Below are 23,323 nucleotides of genomic sequence, written 5' to 3'. Positions count from 1 at the left end.
CCACATGTGCAGGTGTATCTGACAGAGAGCTGTTGTTGAACCCTTGTTGATTCAGCTAAATGATCCAAACCAAGCAGTGAAGCAGTTCCCACTCTGGCAGAGCCTGTTGGAGAGGAAAAGCAGGTTATAACCTGACTGCATTATATCCATGTTCTCATGCCACCACTGTCTGTTACTCCAAGACCAGGCAAGCAGCATTTCAGCATGGGCAGGGAAGGAATTACTGACACCTGCTGGGTATTTTTAATACAAATCTTTATTTGTCAAATACAGGGGAAGTTCAGAAAAATCTGAAAAAGTGAAGTGCATGTATCTACCCCAAACCCAGTATTCATTTATATCCAGGCCAGACTACATTTGGGTTGTATTCATTCCACAATCAGAATGAAAGAGCAAAATTATTGGCAAAGTAGGATAAAGTACAGAGCTGTTGTGTCAGTAGAAAGGGGAAAAAAAATAAAGCCTCTTTGGTGACATGTTCAGGCCATTGCCCATACTAAGATGAAATGAAACAAAGAAATTCCAGATACACTTTGCCTTTAGTTACAGACAGGTTAGTGGAAAACCTGCATATGACTCCAACAACAAAGGCTGGCCCCAAGTCAGTCAAATTGATGGCAACAGCACAGTTTGACAACAATGTGTATTTCAGTATGCATGGAATATTTTAAAAAGTATCCACAGAATACTCCTTACGTTACACACACATGCACGGACATCAATGCATTGTCAGGTTTCTAGCAAACATATGCCTGCAGGGGAAAAAAGAAACAAACATTAACATATAAATGGGAAGAATGCTAGTATTGTGTCCAACTATAAATGAAAAAATTAACTTGACCACATTTAGACAACCGTAGCTGGCTCTTAGACTGCAGTTAGACCATGGAAGACAGGAAGAAGAAAATAGTAAGAGCTTTGAAAAATCCTCCTCAACACTCAACTGTTGTCAATTAAAAATGTGAAACACATTCTTATGTGTGATGTAATTCTTAATGTGTGATATAAATTATATCTGGTTCATGCCTTAAGCCGTGGCAATTCCAGCACTACCACTATGATACTGATTTTAACAATATGCCCAAACCATTTAACAAGGCTTTAAAGGAATTTCGAGGAGATTCCCCTTCCTCACTCAAAAAAAAAAAAAATCCACCTTCAAAACCCCCTCAAATCTGTCTGCAGATTTTGTTAGCTGTGTAATTTCATTTATTTCCTTATCTTACTTTTATTAAGCAAGGCCAGGATGCTGCAGTTTTCATTACATGCAGCATCTTCTCAGGAGTTTATAAGCTGCTGTGGGCAAAGTCCAAGGCTAATGCACTATAGTTTGAACAAGCACCACACTGTGCAACCATGGTTTAGGCCAGGACCAGAACCACCAGGAGATCTATATCTCAGTTATATTACCTATATAGTACTGATGATCACATGTGCCACTGGGCAGACAAAAGCCTCCCAGCTTTCATACAAACGTCACTGTGACAGCTGAGGAATCAGCTGAAAGCACATGGCAAACACTGCATGAAAATACTAAACACAACAGGGCTATAAAAACAGTTGTACAGGGAATTTGTTTCTTATGAATATCTAAAAGGTAACTGCTGAGTCAGACTCCCCAGTAGCATCAGTAATAACACTTGTTTCATGTTCATCTGAGAAGCAGGGTTATAACTACAAATGACTTACCTCCTCGTGACTGCAGCACAACCCACAGAGTCCTCCAAGAATGCCGTTGATTATCTGTACGAAGCACAGAATGAACTCTATTCCTCCCAAGACAAGGAGGATGGAAAAGAGGGTGACATTCCACTGCACAATGTTTTGAGGTTCTTGACATTCTGACCACTTGTTATACTCAAACAAGTACCTGCACACAGCAATTAAAAGCATATTAACATTGTGTCAGAGTGTCACAGTGTGCCCTTGTGTCTCCCCTCAGTCTCCTCTTCTCCAGCTGAACACACCAGGTGCCCTCAGTGTCCTCACACGCTTCCCCTCAAGGCCCTTCACCATCTCCCCTGTCCTCCTTTGAACACTCTCTAATGGCTTCATATTTTTCTTACGTTGCAGTGCCCCAAACTGCCACAATACTCAAGGAGAGGCTGCCCCAGTGCAGAGTTTGGTTTAGGAACATGTCAAAACATTAACCACACATTTTTGCTAAGTCTTAGTTTCTTTTAAAAAAAATCTAAGATATAAAGGAAGAATCTTCTATTACTGATTAAAGAGAGGCACAAGCTCAAGAAAGCTGAAAGAGCAAAGCTATTTCTCTGAAGAACAACAGAGCTTTGCAGGACTGGGCCTTTTTTTCTAAAGACAGCAATTACAGATCTGAGGCAAATGGGTCACTTCCTCTCTTGTGCTGCTGTCTTTGGGCCCTCACATGCCTACTTGAAGGAGTCAAACACAACAAATATGGAGGAGTGCTGTAGTATTTCAGTGGTTGCTGCTCACTCACATGTCCAGAACACCAGCACTGATGAGCCTTCAGCAAGAATTAACCGAGTTCTATACTCAGTCATGGTTGGGAGGATGGAGGAGGAGGAATGACTTTGGGAGAGATGCAACTGAAATGTAAAATTCAAACTCCACTGCAAAAAGCTTTACGTGGCTTTTTAGTGCTCAAACTGCCTCTCTTCTGGCATCAGCCATAAGCTGTTACTAGATACAGCCTTGAGGCTGCCAACCATACAGACACTGTAAATGCATGCCATGATACCAACCATATCAGAATTTGGGGACATTAATGGGCAACAGCATAAGTAGATTTTTTTTCTGAAGAACTCTTAATTAGGGATAATTAGGAGTTTCTGGCCCTCCCCACCCTGCAGTGTGCAAAGGTTCTTACAAACCTTGTCTAGTTTCATTTATGAGGTTCTATGCCATTGTCACTAATGAGGGCATTATGCCACTTCATGCTAACACAAAGCAACTTCAGAAGCAAGCCTGACTAAACAGACTCTTACACAAATCCTATGACAAATTTCCTAACAACCACCATTCATGGTTTGAAAATCCCTCTAAGTCCTAAAACTTTATACTTTGTTAGAGATGTTCATGGACATGAACAGTATGTGATATACAGATTTAACTCTCTCTGTCTCTCTCTATATATAGATATGTTTAGATCCCTTTCTGTAGGATAGAGGATTTCTATTGCTTTGGTTTCACAGTATAGCACTGTGAGTAACTGATGCCAGTTTTAGTTCTTAGTGAGAGAGAAGCATAAAGTTATGAATGGATCTTGGTATATGGTTAGTGGCTATTGCTGAAAGGTACTGGAATAAAGCCCATGTGTACATAGGATAAGATATAACATTCTCATGGACAGACAACTTACCCCCCAGAGGAATCAGTGAAAGGGTAGATCCAGTTTCTCTGTAGGTGGGTAAAACAATATGGTCCTTGAGACAAGCCCAGTGCTGAAATGACTATACAATAGCCAGAGCCAAGGATCCCAACAAAGGCTGCCAGAACCGAAGACAACATCTGCACAGGAGACAAACATGAACTTTGAGCACAGCCACCACCTTGTGTTTGGGATTACCTGGGACTGGGGTATACCGGCTCACTTACCACACAACTCTTCCCACAGCCCTCATGGCCAGAGCACCCACAGCAGTCATCATTGTGCAGCCCAATGAACACTGCAGCTGGAATAAGCACCTGGGCATGAAGCAAACACAGTACACTGTTCATCCTGGTTGCACAGAGAGGGCAGATAAAATACAGTCCTCACAAAGCATTTATTAGTGTTGCTTCTTGGTGATCAGCCTGTACAGGTGATTCAGCTTTACTCCTATTTAACACAGTAGGTATCTTGCTACTGACATCCCAACTCCAGGACAGGCATACTTCTATTACCACTTTGTGTACACACAGCACTTAAATGCAGAAAAAGCCAGGTGAGGCATTGCTCCATTTAAAGTATTTCAGCTTTACAAGGCTTTGTTCACATTAATGGCTATATCCTGACAATAAAATGCTTTGCAAAATAAGGCGTTCACTTTCTGCCAAATAAGACTACAAGATAAATGTCTCAGTTATTGGTTAAAAAACCAGCTACTGCCAATACACTACTCATTTAAGAAGCAGTCATCACTGCCTGTGTGACACACCAGTCTGACTTGAGTAGAAAGTCGAGGAATATTCAGGCAAACACCTCATTACAGACATCTGGCTTTCTTCAAGTTTTCACAACCAGTTTCCAGGGGCAGAAATGTAAAGTAACAGAGCAGAAGCTTTTTGTAAGAAATGTAAGTCATCCATACTCCAGAGCTTTTAGCATAAAATCAAGGAGGAGCAGAGCTGATTAAAAAGTGGATCTTCCTACCAGCACTAACAGCGATTAATAGAGTCCACTTGTGAGAAATAAAATAATACTTATTACAAGCATGATTAGTTGAGTTAGAATAGGATCTCTTTCCTTTATTTAGGGTTTCTTTTTGTATTGCTGTGATTTTATAGGAAATTTACAGGCGTATCACAAAGATTGTAAGGTACCCAGTACTGTCAGGACCTGGCATTGAAGGCCTTTTACCACAGAGTAGGGAAAATACCAAGTACTTAAAATAAACATGCAGAGGCCCCTGGGTAAACTGTGACCCACTGAGGAGCTTGGCTTCAGTTTTGCATTTGGATTCTGTGACCTAGACCCTATGATTATTTTAGCTTTAAAGTGACATAATGTTGCAGCTAAGATAACCAATACTAACTAATAATGACTATGGGATAATATAGCTTCCTTTTTTTTTTACAACTCCAGAGATTCCTGCTGATGAGATACTTGATGAATACATTAACATAACCGGTAAAGGAACAGCGATACCAAGTAGCTCCAAAATAAACTTCAAAGAAGCCACTAGGCCATTACTTACCAGAAAGCCTCCACCTAGAATGCCATGCAGGCACTCCACATACTTGCCGAGGTGATGTTCTGAAGCAAATCTTGTTTCACCATTGGGAAAATAAAGTAAAATGTTGGACACGATGCAGAGCAGGGCAAGGATGAGCAACTTATAACCAACACACCTAGCACAGCTTCCAAAACACATGTTCTCAGCTTCACAAATTCTTCTTCAACTAGTGCAACCCAACCTATCTCACACCTGTCCACACCTAAAAGAAGATCAGCATTTATTCTCACCTCCTTAAATACCAGGGGTTACCTCAGCTACCTGAATGACGCTTACAACCCTTGCTAACCACTATTCCAAATTGCAGAGTGACTGAGCAGGGATGGCAGAACGCCACCGCCCTTCTTAAATGCAATACTTGTTGACGAAACAAATGCAATCCAGGAAATATTGAATACTAGGTAATTTCACTCTAATATATGATGCTTGGAATGATCACTGGTGAACATGGTTAGACGTGAACAACAGGTTGAAACCACAACATAAGTTCTGTCGGGAACTGAATAAAAAAGGTTTTGTTTTCTTTGTTAGAAGCAGCTTTGAATTTTAGGTTTATAGACTGATTCAGAACAGCCTGACGCAGCTGACTTCAACAATACTGAGTCAGAGTTTTGGGTATAAACAGAATAAACTCTACAGCAATGAGGAGTACGTAAAGCAACCTCTCACTTTGCTGTCCTGTTGATGGAATAACAGCAAACCTCACTAGGAGGCTGGAAAACAAAAGGAACAGGTAGACTTCTACGGAGTGTCCTTGTTCTTGCCATTATAAGACAAGCTGAATTTAAATCAATTGCCATTTGTAAGGGGCTTGGTAACATCTGAACCACTGGTGAAAAATACTGCTTCAAAAAAGCAAGATTATAAAAGACAGTCCTTGCACGGAAATGTCATGTATAGAAACACACACAAAAAAGTGCCAGGAGAGAAACATCCTGTATTACTGTACCAGCAGCTTCCAAAACTGCATGTACGAGTTAGATTAATTTGCACAGTATTTTGCAAATTTTGCCAAAATAGCCCAAAACATTCTTCTTTACATACACATAGCTCGACACAGAGGCACAAGCTGTCATGCCCACTGCCATCACACGACAGGAGGTAACTGAAATGCACAGGCCCAGACTAGATCTGGGAGGTGCTGCTGTTCTGCCATCGGCAGAGTACAATGTGCTTCTCATTGCAAAAACAGGAGACAAACTGAATTTGGGAATGTACAGGATACCAGAAGACTGTAGTGAGACTTTTTCAAAAACACTCATTCAAGTTTCTTTTTTGGGGGGGCAGTAGGGTGTGTTTAGCAGCTAAATAACACAGTAAACGCAATCCAGTCCAGACGCAAGAGATGTGAGCAACACTTAAGCTGAGAGAGAGTGCACAAAAAGAAAAGACTGGGGTGGGGAAGCAGAGCAGTCTGGTGCAGCTGTGCTCCTGTGATGCTGGTGATGTAACTTCTCCGGGTATTGTGGCTGCTGACCTTGGAGACTTCCTTCATTATGAGAAATATCCTCCAATTGTAGAAACACAGGCTGGCCATTATTGTGCACTTCACCTCTGATGACTAAAGCAAGCATAAACACTATCCTGCCAGTTTCCTCTGCAGAAGGAGATGGCTGCTCAACTGAAAAGTCCCTTCATTGTTTAACACTGAAAAAACCCAAGCCCCTCCTCCACAAAACCCACCACCCAATACCCTTCCCCCCACCTCAACAACCACACCTCACATATGGTCACTGGGACATAGATTTAAAAACTCTTCTATTTATAACTTAAATAATGGTTTTCTAAACACTCAACTGAAATAAAATTTTACATAATCAAGAACTTCCTATATTTAAAACCAATTCTATATTTTAAAAAAGCATGTGGGGCTTTGCATGGACATTACAGGCTGGAGTTAGAACCAACACTCCTCCACCAATACAACAGCAATTTCTACTGCTTGGCAAAGTGAGCAGCAGTGGACTTTTGGAATGTGTCATGGCATGTTGAGTTTTAAAGTATGAAACGTACTCACAGATGAGTAGTAGCCAAACACAGGCTTCTTATCTACCTGAGAAAGAAAAGGGCCCAAACTGCAGCTTGCTACATGCTCCAGCACCATCTAAGTTTACACTAGTGTAAGCAAAACCAGAGCTGAGTTCTGAGTCTTCTATACAAGAATCACAACATTTGCATTTGGAGACATGAGATAATTGCTTACTCCCTCACATGTGCTTCCCCACTATTTTTCTCTCAGAGGACCATTTCTGTAGCTCTAATGCCTACCATGGGCAAAGAACATGTATTAAAATTCAGCACCCAAGGTTATTAAATATAACAAAAGTCTAGCTAAAGCCTAACTTTAGACCCTAAGTCCAGATCTCAGCTCTGGCTTAGAAGCACCCATGGCAGTGTGGTACAGGAAGGACAAGATCATCAAAGGGTGAAGCATCACAGTGAAGCAATTTTGGTAGCATATTCTAAGGTCCACCAGGTAGGACCATTGTCAAAGACTTTCATATCCTCTCGTGGCAGGACAAGCTGCTTCATTAACCATTACAGCAACTGGTTTGTGTCCCCAAATCGTCAACTTTGCAGGATAAAGTTTGTCAGCAGAACAGTGCTGTATAGGGCAGGACACAAACCTTTCATGCCAGAGAAGTGGCTAAATTTAGATGCCTTGTCCAATTATGGAAGTATCTAATACCAAGGCTATTTTCACATGGAAGGATCCAGCAGTCCCTCTATAAAACAAAACTCCCACCTCAGTAGTCTTTGCTGCTTTGGCTCCTCTGTTGCAGCAGGAAGACAGAAAGAAGCCTGCACACCATCAGGACAGTCTGGCTGCTGTTCCCTTCATGGAAATGAGATTTCTATAGCTCAGCATGCCATGTCCCCTGTGTTAAGCTTGTTAATCCTCCGCAACTCAATGATTTGTCATTGGCTTTTTTGGTTTACTATTTTAGCACCTGAATAGGTTCTCATTCCTCATAACTAGACAAAGGATAAAACATCTGCATCAGTATTTTCAGAGCAAGTATAAGCAAGCTTGTGACTTAAAGATGCCAGAAAGATGGAGAGAAAGATGTTGCTCTAGTGAAAAAACATTACATGTTTCTTCCCAATAGTTTCTTCTAACACTCCAAATGGTCAGTCCTACTGCTTTACACTGCCTTACAGCCACCCCAGCCACAGTTTGCTAGAAGACACACCACCAGTCAGGAGTCACGACGGAAACAGACATGTGACACCTCTTCCAATTGCCTTGAAAACAATGTAAAGAGAGAAACAAAAAAGAAGCCTTGCAGCAAATACATTTTTTTTACATTATAAAACCCGGTCAGATGTGAACCAAAGGAACTTCACTAACACCACTGCCATTTGGACTCCCTATGCTATGGTTTCTACCAGAAAGCCTCAATATTTAACTTTTCTTGAAGAACTTCTGGTCCCACCCACCATCAGTAAAAGGTTAATGGAGTTAAGTGCTTCTTGTGAAAACACTGGCAGGGTGTGGTAACCGTATGGCATCTCCAGATGAGACACAGCCTGGGAAATAACAGCATGGGCTGCACTGATGCATTTGGAAAGACTGGGCAACGCAGTGTGTATTGACATAGGTTATCAATTCCCACTTCTATACCCTTGCAAGCCATTCTCATCTGTTCTTTTACTGCTTAGTAGGTTGCTGTTCACGGAGGCCAATACGCTCAGACAACTGTGGGGAATGTACCGGGAATGTCACCTGTTGGCCAAACTAAGGGCAGGCTCATGGCCAGCTGTGCAGAGAGAGCTCTCGGTGACCTTAGGACAGCCCTGCCTCCCTCTGAACCATCCATTTCTCCATGTCCAAGTGATGCATTGCCCCTGTTTTCCAGCCATCATCCACAAAAGCACTGTGCCGTCGCTGTGCCCGCCCTCACCACCTCCCAGCTGCACACTGGTTGGCAAACTCAACCTGGACAGTCAGGAGAGAAAACTGCTCTCCATGAAGTCCTTGGTTCCTATGGCTTCCTGGCCACAGACAGAAGAAACTTTCCAGACTACTTTTACTAACTACATCAGCTCCTCAGATGAACTAATAAGCTACTTATGAGGACAAGCAACCACCTGTTGCCATGAGCACATGGGGCCAATTGCTCCTAACACAGCTGTAACACGCACGCACGTGCTTGCTGGCTATCTCTGTCACCAGTTGGAGACAGAAAACTGATCTGAACCACAGAAGTGAGCCTGGAGTGAGCACTCACACTTCTATGCAACAACACACATTGACACATACAGAGAAGATTCAATTTATTAGTAATAATGCCGACCTAAGAAGGAGTCAGCAATGATGCAACAAAAGTAGTTTTGACATTTAACTAACCCATTTGGAGACTCAAAAGCTTACAATCAGGGCAGAGCTTCAACTAAATGAGTGTACAGAAATTCCTCTCTCTAAAGAAGAAGCCATAAACCTTACTTAAGAACAACTATTACTGATCCTAGACTTGCAATGCCATGATCAAATAAACCACTTCAAAAACTGTTTTCTGGTGACATACAAAACCCATGCTGTAGCCTGCATTCATTAATTCTTACAACAATGTTATTGTGACAAAAGTAGGACATAGGACAAACAAACCCTGCTTCTATTTCTGCCACAGCCTGAGAGAGAAATCTTGGCCATGCAAAATAGCAAAAAAAAAGCTAGTTTCCCTTGTACAGTACTATTTACACACAGGTTTGTATTTTATATTTCTAGTCTGTCCCTAGAAGTGTGACATTCTTGCAAAAGTTAAATAAGCATGAGGCATTACCATCACTGCATCACCATAAGCCTCCTCTGCTCTCCAATATATATTTGTAATGCCCGTATGGATCAGACAACTGGCATTAGCTGAGCGTACAATCCCTGCACAGCCCAGCAGGATGAACAGACAGTCTTCAGGATGGCAGTGTGCCACTGGTGTATCCCCTCCCCTGCAGCAACCTGCACAAACCAGGCATCTAGGAAAGGACAGCCAACTGAGAACACAGAACAAAACCCACCATTATTAGGTCTTTGGCTCTTGTGGTAGAAAAGTCAGTCATTAAGCATCTTTGTGTTTCTCAGACAGTGATCTTGTGGGTAGTGATGCTCTGATCCAGAAAAAAAAAAGATCACCTCTATTATTATACCATGTATTTTAGATCTGCAGGCTCATAAAAGAAAAAAAAAGAAAAGAAAACAAAACCCCAACAAATTCATTGTCTTCTTTGTTTTCTTATCATATACTTCATGCACTGCTCATGCAGTCTTGCTTCCGGAATTAGCAATTAGTAAGTTCATGTCAATTACATTTTAAAAATGATTCTTGCTGAACAGTCCCATAACTACTGCTTGGCTGGGAACAGTCTGTGTATTGACTCCATAGCAGTAGGATGCAAAACTGACTGCCTAAATTGGACATGTCTTTGACATTAGCATGGCTGACACTGCAGCATGCTGCCTGTGCTTGCCTATCTTTCACCATTGGTAAGGAGTTGAATCATAGACATCACAATCAGAAAAGCAAATCAGACATGACCATAAGATTCTTGAAAGATGATTTCCTAAACTTCAATCCCATCCTCCCATCAACCTTTGCTATCATCATTCAAGTTGAAACTCGGAAGTACATTTAACAATATACACTCAGTGCACTGAACTTTTGCTGCCATCTGGCCCTTGAAATGGCCATCAATCATAAAGTGAACTATTTCACAGTCATGTTCCTCCAAAGGGTACATCAAGACCTCAAAAATGCTATACAAAGGTAGCACATATTTTTAATAGGACAGAATTATTAAAAGACCCCAAAGCACTGCTAAAATTATTTTAAAAATTAAAAAAACCCACTAAAACTATGGTTAAAGAAAAATCAGACTACACAAGATCCCTTTGCACCCGAGCAACATTTAACAGAGAAAATCAGAAGAAAATAACATTTAATACTGACCATGATTTAACTCAGTATTTTTTTAAGGTAACATAATGCAGTACCGCAGCTGAGTCCGTACTCTGTGTAAATCTACAAAACACCTGTTTGCCATATGGTGCCTGTACCAGTACAGTGTTTTCCTGCGGTTGCTCCTTTCACAAGGTCCTTCAAGCTCACAGAGGTGGTGCCATTCTAATGAACTGCTATTGTCGTGGAGGGTGGGCAAAGAGTAAGTTCCTGAATTAGGAGCTTTATATTCCTTTGTACTACAATTACTGCTAAAAGTAGCCGTGTCACTCGTACAGCGAACCACAGACCTCAATGCTGCAGAGCTGCAGCCGTGCTCGCCGCGGAACAGCGTCCCCTCGCACAGCCACCTCCCCTGGGGCCGGTCCTGCCCGGGCTTTCTGCGGGGCTCGGAGGATGAAGAGCCCCAGAAGTCCCCCAGCTCCCTCTGGTGACAACCAGGCTGTGACCAAACGCGCTGCGCTGCGCCCGCTCAGGGGCGCTGCCTGCAGGGACCTCTGGCTGTCCAGGCTGCCACAACAGCTCCTGCACTCCCACCTGCAGGGGACGGGCACCTGCTGTGGCAGCAGAGGGCACTGCTCAGGAACAGCCTCTGGTGGCACAGGAGGCAGGCACAGGGCACTCTGCAGGAACAGGAACAGAACCAAGGCTCCTGCCCTCCCAGGCAGTCCCTGGAGGCTCTGGCAGAACTGGGTTTGGTGTACTAGTTCCAAAAGAGAGCTCTTCCAAGAACAGACTTATAAATGGTAAGGTAAAAAAGAAAGTAAATCAGCCTTTTCCTTTTACAGATCTTCACAGCAGACAAGTAATCCCACTCTTTGCTCTCCATAAGTCCAAAGACAAAGGAAACGAAAGAAACATACTGGAAGTTTCCACTAAAGGTGAGGACCAAAAACAGAAACCCCAGAAAACCAAAATACTGCAGCCCTTCCGCAGTGTCTGCGCTGCGTTAGGGGGCACTTTGCTCCAAAGAGGCAGGCACTGGCAGCCACGTCAGCAGCAGCACCTGCCTGTCATGCAAAACACCTGGAGGTTCTCTGTGTGAGCTCTCCATTGACTTCCAGGATTCTGATCAATTACACACCGCCCCAAAATGCAGAAATGGGGCTTATAAAGATGCACTACTTAGGGGCATACAGAAGGCTTAAGGAAAATTAAGATGTGTCCTGTGGAACCATTGCAATTACAAAGCCATTACAGCATTCTTCATATGCAGACTTTGTAAGTGCGTTGGTGATTAATCCAGCCTGTGACTAATGTGCAACGAATATAAAAAGATTATCACAACAGAAAGGAGTTTCCATCTAATTTTCATTACAATTTATTACTATTATTTCAATTACTAAACTGTTTTTATCTCAACTCAGGAGTTTTCTCACTCTTACCCTTGTGTCTCCCCCATCCCATCAGGTGGGGAGAGAGCAAGCGCCATGTGGGGCTGGGGTTAAACCATGACAAGTGTCTAAACAGTATGTTGCCAAGAAACATTAACAACAAGATTCTGTTAAAGTTTATCATTAGTAACCCAGTCTTGATAATTCTGGACTTCTGAATAAATAAATGTCGCCAAAACAGATTTTGGATTTTGTTTTTAATTATTTAAGGTTATAAAACAGTAACCCAAGAAATACAAGACATTTCTACTTTTCTGTCAAAATAAAATAGAGATTTAGAACTTACAACCTTATCTTGCAAAGAACTCAGAGATGTTCCTTAACTCTGTAAATGACGTTTCCAAAAAGCAAGATAATCACCACTGGTTACAAACAAGAGTTCTATATGTAGGGGTTAAGAGGTACACAGTTATCAGGGCTGTATAACCTTGAACTGCTAATGGAGTCACTTTGTCTTAGTGATAAGGGTGTCACAGCAGCTTAGAAGTCATGGGAGACAATTCTATCTTTCCTTGCCTTAAAGAAAAAGATTCAACTCTGGCCACAGCACCCCAAGTACTCCCCCAACACTGCTTTGCACAGTCCTGCAGACACAGGCTGACACACTGAGGCTGGGGAAGCTGCGCAGCACCCGCACTTCTTGCACCAGGACAATATGTGTGTCCAGCAGTCTGTCCTGTCCTGGAATCTCACATCTGCTCTGCAGAATGAGAAAACAGGCAGAAGAGGCTGGAACTCCTGTTCTGTTGCACAAGGAAGGCTTTGTGTGACACCAAAATGAGTTCCTTTAGTGAGGCAGAGCTTAACAAGAACAAAAAATATGTAAGTATAAAAATCTGAAAATTAACTATCTTGTACTGTAAGACTAGTACATCTTCTCAAAGAGTCTTCACACATAACAGAACATATCATATTGGGAAATACTTCCTCACTTGCAGTGTAAGTGCTCAGCCATCTGGAACCAGTCCTGTTCCAAAGCCCATGCACTTATACTTACATAGAGAGCAGGCACTGCCTTTAGGATCCACCACAGTAAAGTAAATTATCTCAGTTCTAATGGTAAGACATTTTCAGAACTAAATTTCCTACTGCTCTGCAATGCAGAAAATAAAACTTAGCACTCACAAAAATTCTGTCTCAGTTAAAAATAAACCACTATATACCTACTAGACATAAATCACCCCATCTTTTGAACTGTCCTACTAGAACCAGAGGATATAGTTATACAGGCAAATGACAAAAATAGGATCCTAATCTGTACTCACTTTAGTAAAGCAAAGGGCTGTGCTAGGCTAGACACTTCACACTAGTAGAGAATGGGAGAAAGTTTAAGGAAAGTAACTCCAAATGAATAGTATAAACCATAATGAAGGGGGCTCAAGTTGAGCTAAGGGAGGTTAGATAAGATATTAGGAAAAATTTCTTCACCAAAAGGGTTGCCAAGCCCTGGCACAGCTGCCCAGGGCAGTGGTGGGGTCACCATCCCTGGAGGGCTTCAAAAGCCCCAGGATGTGGCACCTGGAGGCATGGGTTACAAGAAGCCTTGGCAGTGCTGGAGGAATGGTTGTACTCAATGGTCTGAGAGGGTTTTTCCAACCTAAACTATTCCATGATTCTGTGATAATCTGATAAAACTGAGGCACACCAAGGTTTAGATGAATACTTTGAAATGACAGACGTTATCATATGAAAGCCAAAGTGCTGGATGGAGCCAAAGTCCTCTTATAGCCACATAATGCCTATATACATAAGATATTTCAACTTTATAACTAGTAATTGGTTAAGTTCAAACACAGTCCTGCCAATAAACTAAAGTAAACACATCTATCTAAAGTACACAAAACCAGACTAACACAGGCTGGTACTTACACACATGGGAATTTCTACCTCTGCATGAGTAATCACTGTGTTCATGGATTTTCTTATGTTCCTTCAGTAAGGCTGTCACTGTACTAACTAAATATTAAGATGAATTTTAGCTCCAAGATCTTATTAAGCATGGACCTCACTGAATTTAACCTGACTGCAAACCCCATGAGCCTCCAATATTTCATTTCTGCCCTTCAAACACACTAATGAAACAAAAGTCATTAAATAGAAATCCCACTGCTGACAGCCAGCTGGTTGGGAAGCAGAGCCACATGGAGGGGATTTGGAGAGCACCAGATGCAGGGTCCACCTTCCATGCTCTGCTCTACACACACTGGTGCAGTTCCAGCCATGCTGAGCTTTCAGCTGGGGACAGAAATTCTTGGCCTAGAAAGCAGAGGAGCTCTTGGGCGAGCTGCAGCCATCTTTGGCTGAAGGCAGGTGCCCTCCTCTCCCCTCTGCTCAAGGCAGAGAGGGCAGATGGGATGCTGTTGGTACCGTAGATGCTGCCCCGTGCAATGGAGCTCAGTTCTGAACAATGCACTGCCAAGAGGCGCCCACAGACAGAGAGCCATGATAGGTCTGGGCTGTGCCAAAGCACCCAGAAGCTTCTCTGATCATGCTGACAGAGACCTAAGGCTTTTTACTGGTCTCTGACTGTCCAAGCAAAATTTTTAATGTAACTGCTAGCAAAGAGGAAAATATCACATAGTCATTATGCAGTAATTTTTTAACTGAACACTATTAAGGCCTTTTGTTTAAAATTAGGTTTAGACATCAGTGCACCTCTTCTATTTCTATACTTTTTATTTGATTTTAAATCTTCCAACTAGTTGTTTCTAACAGGTCTTTACTGCTTGAATACTTTATCAACAGTTATTTGCTTTTTTCCAGCTTCTTTAATTGTTTTTAAGTAGCACATGGGTATACATGGACTAATGTTATAAAAACCCCAGAGCTAATGTTATAAAACCGAACAATTTTTGACTCAAATTATTCAATAGAGACTCACTTCAAAGTCTGAGGGAATAATTCTGAGGGAAGTCTTACAACCATCATATGTCCAGATGCAGATTAAGATCTCCAATGACAGAATTCCTCCTTGCACTACAGAGTACGCAAGGCGAGAAAGCACTTTTAACAGTTAATCAGCTGAGAACACTCCTTAGCATCAGGTCGGGGCAGGCTGGTTTTTCAGGTGCCCAGCCTTTGTCAGGTCAGCACAGACTGAGACTGCAGCAGTGACCCCGAGTTCTGCAGCCTCAGCCAGCACAGGCAGAGTCGGCTGGGTTAGGATCCATGTCTGAAAGCAGCAGCAGCACAGGTACAATTGCATCAGATTTACCATGCATTTTAATATGTCCCATGTTACTGCATAGTGTATCCAGACACTAATCACACAACTGGAAGAATTAATGTCATCATTTTGTTCACAGCATTGTGCAGTAGTTAGCAATGAGAAATTCTGAAATGGTATAAAGTTGTTAATAAAAACCAGTTAAATCACACTGGAGATTTTCTTTGAAGTTTATATTGTAGTTTGCAAAACAGTATTTTCAACACAAAAATTAAAATGGTTTCACATCAAGAACCTTTCTACAATAAAATCACATTTTGTTTAGTAGTAGAAAACTATTCATTGTGCAGTTTTCTTGAACTGAAGGCTTGCCTTTGACTGGCATCCCAACATCTGCTGGAAGTCAGTGCCAGTTTCTGAGGTGCCTTTGCAGATCTCACCACAGACCACGTCAACACATTTCAAGCACTTCCCATTCCTCTTCCAGCATACATCATCCTGACACCAAGCTAACCCAAATTATCCTGCTAAGTCTACAAGAACTTTATGCAGCTTTATGTCTGCTCCCAAAGCTTCTATATATCTGAATGTTTTGGTTTTAGTATTGCTCAGCACAGGAATTTTCCTGCTTTGAAAACAGTAAATTCACTTGCTCAACAGGTAGCCCATTACACCCAAGAGTCTGTCCTCTGTTGTTCAACTTGGACACAACTCCCATGGATGTAATTAACAAGTTTCCTTGAGTAAAGGCTGCAGGCATGGGTGTGCATGTAGCCAGGTATTTCAAAACAGTCTCTGAAAGCCATGCTATGAACTTCTGCTTCTTTCTAAAAATATCTCCTAGTAAGCAATGGGTGTGCCACTGAATGAATGAGGAATGCTTGTCTTTGTGTCACAGGATACAGTGTCTAAGGGGCGGGTGTGCACTGCCCTGCCTGCTGAGACAATGCAAGTAAGAGCTTCTAATAAAATCCTTCCCTTTTCCTACGCTTCTTGCAACCCTACTATCATATAGCTTCACTATAAAACAGAACTGTTCAAGATTTCAGAAGCATAAGGAACATTCGAAAGTATGACTAGGCAAAACTCAAATATCTAATCAGCAATAAATTAAAAAAGCAACTTCACTTTTCAAAACACAATACTTCCGAGGCCTACCTATATATAGGATCATATCTACACTTCTGGAGTAGAAGCACTCCAACTGAAAAATAACTTGGGACCAAACTCTGTATGTATCATGTGCCCAAGAACATAATGTAGAACTAGAAGTATTACTGTATTTTTTGTGGGTTTTTTCCCATTATTTTTACTACATTGTAACAACTACTGTGCATGTAGCAGAAATGCCTATTGTCAGGGATAATGACTGGAACAGTCAAAAACCCAGAAATCACTTTTTAAAAAATGTTTATCTTAAACCTCCCATATTTCCTACTTTTTAAAGACTAACAAAAGTTCTGAGAACACCAGTCTCCACTTCATGACAGATATCACCAAAATGCACCACCACTAAGGAAGCATCGTCTCTGTGGTCTGCCAGCAGTATTAGGATCATCTCTTGTGCTCAAGTAGAAAATAACCACTGAGTTCAGACCATCAACACTGGCAGCAAATTTCTCATCATTTTCATTTAAAAAGCACAGCCGAGTGCATTCCTAGTGACTGCTTCCAGCACAACACAGCTGAGCAGCATATGAATCCCTCAGTGATTTCCCTGGGCTCTGCAAGGGAGAAATCAGAGCAGATAGCAATGTCATTTGGTAAGTCAAAGTTTCAGACAAAGTCACAACCTAAGCTTGTCCTGAAGAGCATCAAGCCAAAAGGGCAGTGTTGTCAGAGAGAAAACAGAATGCTCCTGTGTGAGCAGCACAGCACAGGGACTGCACAGAAACAGTGAAGGAACACTGAGCTACACTCAGTGCCAAGCAGTCAGTGACATCACTAACTGCAGCGGAACATCTCTGCATGAGGGCTACATGTGTTTCTTGAAAAAACCATAGAACCACTGCAATTGTTGTTCATGGTGAAAGGTGCGGTTTGCACACCAAAATCAAGTACTTTTCAAGTACTGTATTGCAATTTTCAGCACCTTGAAACTCTATTATTTCATGGTCACTGCCCCAGACAGCCCCCGATCGCTACATCACCCACCAGCCCCTCCTCTGTCTGTAAACAGGTCTAGTGGGGCCTCACCCCGGCAGGCTCATGTACCAGCTGAAGCAGGAAATTATCCTCTATACGCTCTAGGAATATCCTCGACTGCCCCTTCCCTGCCGGGCGGAGTTCCCAGCAGACGCCCAGCAGGTTAAAGTCACCCACGATAACAAGGACTGGCGATTCCGAGCCAGCCGCCAGCTGCTTGCAGAACAATTCATCACCCCCGTCATCCTGGTTGGGTGGTCTGTGACAGACTCCCAGCAGGATGTCAGCCTTGTGGTGTTTCTCCAGATCCCTGTTCCTGCAGCACTGCACCTGTGTCACCTGCAGAGGTGACACTGCAGCAGGGCACATGGGCACAGCCAGGAGGCAGCTATGGGAGCAGAGTCCTGCCCAGGGAACGTGGCAGCTGAAGGCAGCCCATCTCAGGGGTCAGCTGACCTTGGCACCGGCAACAGGCGGAGAGGGTGGAGAGGACATCTTAAGGGACAGATGCGAAAAAAGGGAAGCATGAACTCCAAGGGCTGCCAGAGTTCCCTGGCCCTAGGCCAGCTTCCAAGGGCTCAGTATATTTTTCACAATGAGACACAGATAACTAACTAGAGTGACTGCTAATTTTTTTCCTCAATGTAATCTATTTCTTTTTGCAATCACTATGAATAAGGCCAGAATTAGGCTCCTGGACTCTGAATGTTTGCACTGTTAGGATTCACCACAGCCCTTACACAAAGATAAAGGCAACAGAAGCAGTGCACCTTTGAGGTCACACAGTCTGCTTAATCCCAGATCCCTGGTGTTAATGCAGGAGATGCATTATCTTTCAAAACAATATGGGAGTGTTCAGAAAGGAACAGGGTACAGCCTGGTACGGGACCATTAAACATTAACACAAGTGATAACTAATCTACTCAAGGTGAGTCAACTCTGACCACAGTTTGAACCATTTACAAAAAGAAAAAAAAAGTTGAATAAATCAAGACTAAGCACATAAACTGTTGTAACACATGCTACATTATAGGTTTTTGAGGAAAGATACCTGTGAAAAAGATCCAAAATTTATCTTGCTGTTTGAAAAAAAAAAAGAAAAATTTGTGACCAACCCTGAACTTGCAGTTTACTTAGAGTTGCATACAAGACAGTGTTTTGCATTCAAACTGGATTACTTCCATGTCTTTAGAAAACAAAGCAAACCACTAACCCATACTTGATTTATCTCCGAAATAAATGCCATCCTGGTAAACATCTCTCTAGGCCTTCCAACTGCATGGCAGCCAAAATCAAATTTAAAGCAGAAGCAGGAGCAAGAGGGTTTTTTAAAAAAGAGATGAAGAGGTACTTACCTCTAGTCCCACTCCTAAACACAATAAAAATTCACAGCAGAAAGAATCAAAAGAGCACTTCATTATGTTCTCTGCAGCTGAGATCCTGTAAGTGCTTTCAGTCTGGACAAACTAGCACTATCAACAGGCTCACTCTCAACTACGTTTACTTTCGCTGACATTTGGTTCTCAGCAACCCATAACATTTCATTCCCTACACAACATGTTTAAGTGCCTATATTTATCTGTTCATGATATGGAAATTTATTGTAGTTGCCCACTTAAGACCATACAGAAAGGCCTATCTTCCACTCACTTCAGTCTTACAGTTACTGAAACAAAGTTATCTGGGAAGCAGAAAATGTTGCCATGGAAATAAAACCAATTTAACAGAGGTGGCTGCAAAACCTCATTAATTAACCTATTTATGGTAAAGCCATTTTTCCTCTCATTAAATGCAGTTGGTATAATTTCAATGACACAACAACAAAAATACAGCTTCTCTTCTCTTCTTGTATATTCCATGCTTTAGTGAGAAATGCATCAGCAGACACCTTTTCATAAGCCATGGCAGAGTATACACTGAAGTGGTGAAAAGGAATTCATGATTTGTGCCAACTTTGAGCATGCAAGTGAAGGTCCATCTATAAAACTGTATGTAGCTTGTTCCTAACAAAAGCAATAAAGATTTGTCTTATTTGTTTTAAAACAAAAAGAAAAGTTAGGCTTAAAATTTGTTTTCACTTCTGAAATCCAGACTGTCAAATTCTTTTCAAAAAATGTAATGTGAATGTCTTCAATCACTGTGTTGACAAAATTAAACGATCTATGTAAATCTCAGGAAAAAAAAAAGAAACTTAATGGAGTATAACAAAAGACAAATCGGTGTAGTAGTTAATATACTCCAACTCTGCACTTGTCAGGATACTGGCACACGATACCTAAAAACCATATGAGCTTTCCATGAGGAAGTAACAGCTAATTCAGTTTCAAGCTGGGACAAACTTTGTCTTCAAAACAAATAAGAAAGTGTAACTAAAACAAGGGAGAGCTGGAATATCCTTATGTTTAGCAAAAATTCAGCAACGGAGCCCTGTCTAAAGAGATACTTCATAGTGATAATGACAAGAATTACGCTGTAAGGAGGGACAGGGCATACCCAGAGGCAAGATTTCCAGGGCTAAGGATCATTTGAAGCTTAATGCAGCTACTGGAACCAGCAGTATAATTCTACTCCTGGCCTGGCAAATTTGATAACAACCGATCCATAATTACCAGGCACAAAGAGTGTCTATTACAAAACAGTTGCCTTAGACCATCTGGATGTCTATTTACAAAGCTGCCAATTTGTTGCTGTACCTAATGCAGATTTCATGATTGCAAAGTGATGTAGGGGAGAGTGAGGGAGAAAGGTGGGAAATGCCCCCTGACTCCTGTGGGTGCTTCGAACACAGGAACAGGGCAAGCTCTCAAAGCTGCAACGGCACAGGAAGAACTGAAGGTGTAGAGGGTGTCCCGTCCTCCCTCCAAAACTCTAGCTAAGAAATCCAAGCTAAAAAAAGGCACTAGTAGTCTGCTAACAGACAGCATGTCATGTCCTTGCTCCGTGGGTGTTGGAATTTTATATGGTATTTCACCTAAAAAGCAAGCCATATGCTGAACTGCCTATGTAAATTAGTGCTGTAGCCTTAAGAACTAATTAATGAAATCAGAAATGGCTGCTGCCGACTTTCTCAGCAGATGTGCATGGTCAGCCAATTATGAGAAGCTTCGTAATATAAACAACATTGTTAGCCAATAATCAGTGCCAAAGTGTCAGCACCTGCAGAAGGTTACAGTCTTAAAGATGTATATTAGTGTGTGTGCGTATGAATAAAGGGGCCTGTTGCTGCTGACTTCTGTGAAGTCGTCTCTCAGGTCCAAAAACCCGCCTCCCACGGTTACACGTGGGCTTTCTTTGGATAGCATGGGGCTGTCAATAAGCAGCATTCAATTCACAAGAACACAAGTCTTTACACATTTTCAACTGGCTCCCAAAAAGAATACAAACTTTCACAGCATTGGCCGGAAATTAGAATTACCATTGGATGATCTGCCTCAGCTTTTAATTTATTTGTTAACTGAGAAATCAATTAACTACTACAACAGTGCAAAGGCAAACTGCTCAGACTCAACTCTCCACTACAGCAGTGACTGGGGAATAAATCCACTGCAGGCAAGGCCACCAACATGTTGCCATGAGCCCTTCATGAGCCTACAGAGTCTAATGCTGACAACAGGAATACAGGGACTGCAAGGTGAAGCCACCAGCCATTCCAGCATGTTGGGCAAAATAAAGCCATTTTAACTGTGGATGAAGGAGGATGTTTGTAAGATGATTAATTTCTTCTCCAGCAAGGTTTCCCACTGAAGTCTGTAGGAACCATGGATATGTACAAGATTCTTAATGTATCAACTAAAAATTAAATGTTTTATTTATTTTGGAAAAACAGAGTCATAGCTGTGAGTTCTAGGCACAGCTAAAACCCCAACTACCTGCTTCCTTTAGAACATCTTGATTTTTGCTATCAGAGCAACTCAGCATAGAAGAAAATAATATTCAGCCATGAAAATCTCTCTTTGGAATAGAACTACAGCATGAGGATAGCTAAGCAAACAACTGAAGAGGAAATAAATTGTAAACATGGACTCTGACCCCATTCTTAACAGAAGTCCTGTGAAATCAGCATGGGAGATGAACTAGCCAGCTGGAAGCATGTTTGTAGTTGTGAGATAAATATGAGGCATTAAACATCCCAGTCTCACACCAGATGGATTAAAGAGAATGCAGTATACAACAGCACTCTTATTGTGAATCAAAAGCAGTACAAAATTGCATCTGAGTACATGAGACACAGAGCTCGGAATGAGCCACTGCGACACTTAAATTGGAACAAATTCAAAACCGTAACAGTCTTTCAGATTTGATCCAAAAGGGAAACAGGAATTATGCAGTTCTACTCCCACAGAAAGGACAGCCTTCCTACCTTTCTTCATTCTGCCTCCTACACATGCCTTAAGGCAGACATATCCCTTACAGAAGGATGGGCAAGAGAAGCAAAAAAGCCAATGGGTCACAATCGTGTCATTTCCATGCAGCACCTGGACAACACAAATGGAGGATATCAAGCCAAGAAGTAGGGATGAAACTAGATAGAGGACTTGGTTTGATGGGTGTGCAGCTCACATCTCCTCATAACCACAGGAGCTAACGTACAGGGAAATATGTTTATGAGCAAAATAAAAAAGCTGCAGAAACCAAGAGCTGGTTCTTCAATGCTCCCATCTTCTCCAAGAAAGAAAGATGGGAAACAAATGTTCTCTTCCAGGGTGAAAGCAAAGCAACTCCATGTAAGTTTGCAGCATTACTTCTGCTTTACATCTGGGGCCATAATTTGTTCCTAGATAAGGTGGGTTAATGAATTCACAGGAGGATTTTCCTCTCAATTGCACTGGTATCTAGCAAGGGATAAGAATGCCCAGGCTTTACCTCTGGCACCTACCTTCCCCTGAGGCCATGCATGCCCTTGATGTTTGCACCCCAGTAAAGACAGATGCAATCTCCACCTGTCCCAGCACTGAGGGTTCAGTGACAGGGAGGCACTGCTGCCTCCTATCAGGTGTTTGCACCAGAGAGAGGATCAAACCCTGCGGAGTCTGTAAGTCCCCCTGAAAGAAGAGTGGGAGAGAAAATTGGAGAATTGCCCCATCACACACTGTAACAAATATGAGTGCTTATAGATGCAAAGAAGGAAATTCTAGGTCCAGGCATATGATGTGAAAACATCTTAAAGACATTTGTTATTGCACAAGACATAGAGTTACAATAATTTAAAAACAGACATAAAAAGCCTGTCAAAACTAACATTACAAGGATTAAAATCTGCCCTCACTCAACATGATGGGAACTATGTGTTTGATAGTTATAGCCAAGATTTCACTGAAGCAAGTAATTTCAATTTCTCATGTTTTCCAAGCTTTAGACACCTTGTACAAGTGTTACTTGCAACTGTTTCTTGTTTGTTTCTCTGCTAGAAAATGAAAGTAGAAGCAGACCAAAGCATAAAAAGCACTGGTTTTCTGTGAGGATAATAGACATGGAGACACACTGAGTATCACTGGTCTCTTCAGAAACACAGAATCAGGGCAAACGCTACCTGGCTCTGAAGACATGTAAGTCAGTGACAAATAGTCACTTTGAGAAAGAAGCTGGCAATTATCCACCTATAGCAGATAATCGCTCTAGGACCTAATTAATTTTATCTTTCTTGGAAGCCGAAATCATATCTAAATCCTGACTATTGATAGCAGAATTTACCACACTGGACAAGAATCTGGGCTTGTTTTAGTTCTAATGTGCCATCCAGCCCAC

At 41.9% G+C, this 23,323-nt stretch overlaps 1 protein-coding gene across 2 annotated transcripts; it reads right to left on the bottom strand.

Moving 5' to 3' along the window:
• Window positions 1-15: 15 nt before the first annotated feature.
• On the bottom strand, window positions 16-5,193 carry TM4SF1 (transmembrane 4 L six family member 1). 2 transcript variants are annotated; one of them, XM_071566339.1, is made up of 6 exons: window positions 4,881-5,193; window positions 3,580-3,669; window positions 3,344-3,492; window positions 1,690-1,870; window positions 697-752; window positions 16-103 (listed from the first exon to the last, which is right to left on the bottom strand). In XM_071566339.1, exons 1-5 carry the CDS (start codon window positions 5,055-5,057, stop codon window positions 738-740), a joined length of 612 nt encoding a protein of 203 aa, XP_071422440.1. In that variant the 5' UTR covers window positions 5,058-5,193; the 3' UTR covers window positions 16-103; window positions 697-737. The 2 variants fall into 2 exon arrangements, with proteins under 2 accessions (XP_071422440.1, XP_071422439.1); XM_071566338.1 differs by lacking the exon at window positions 16-103 and having other exon boundaries at window positions 239-752; window positions 4,881-5,191.
• Between the last annotated feature and the right edge of the window lie 18,130 nt (window positions 5,194-23,323).

Source organism: Pithys albifrons, chromosome 11 (assembly GCF_047495875.1).
Source record: "Pithys albifrons albifrons isolate INPA30051 chromosome 11, PitAlb_v1, whole genome shotgun sequence".
Classification (NCBI taxonomy): domain Eukaryota; kingdom Metazoa; phylum Chordata; class Aves; order Passeriformes; family Thamnophilidae; genus Pithys; species Pithys albifrons.
This window is presented reverse-complemented; position numbering and strand designations above follow the sequence as displayed.

Coding starts and splice junctions, on each gene's coding strand:
- TM4SF1 (XM_071566339.1), bottom strand. CDS start 5,057: ATGTGTTTTGGAAGCTGTGCTAGGTGTGTTGGTTATAAGTTGCTCATC. Junction 3,670..4,880: donor TTCTAGGTGGAGGCTTTCTG/GTAAGTAATGGC, acceptor CTTCATGCCCAG/GTGCTTATTCCAGCTGCAGT. Junction 1,871..3,343: donor TTCACTGATTCCTCTGGGGG/GTAAGTTGTCTG, acceptor TGCTGTGTGCAG/GTACTTGTTTGAGTATAACA.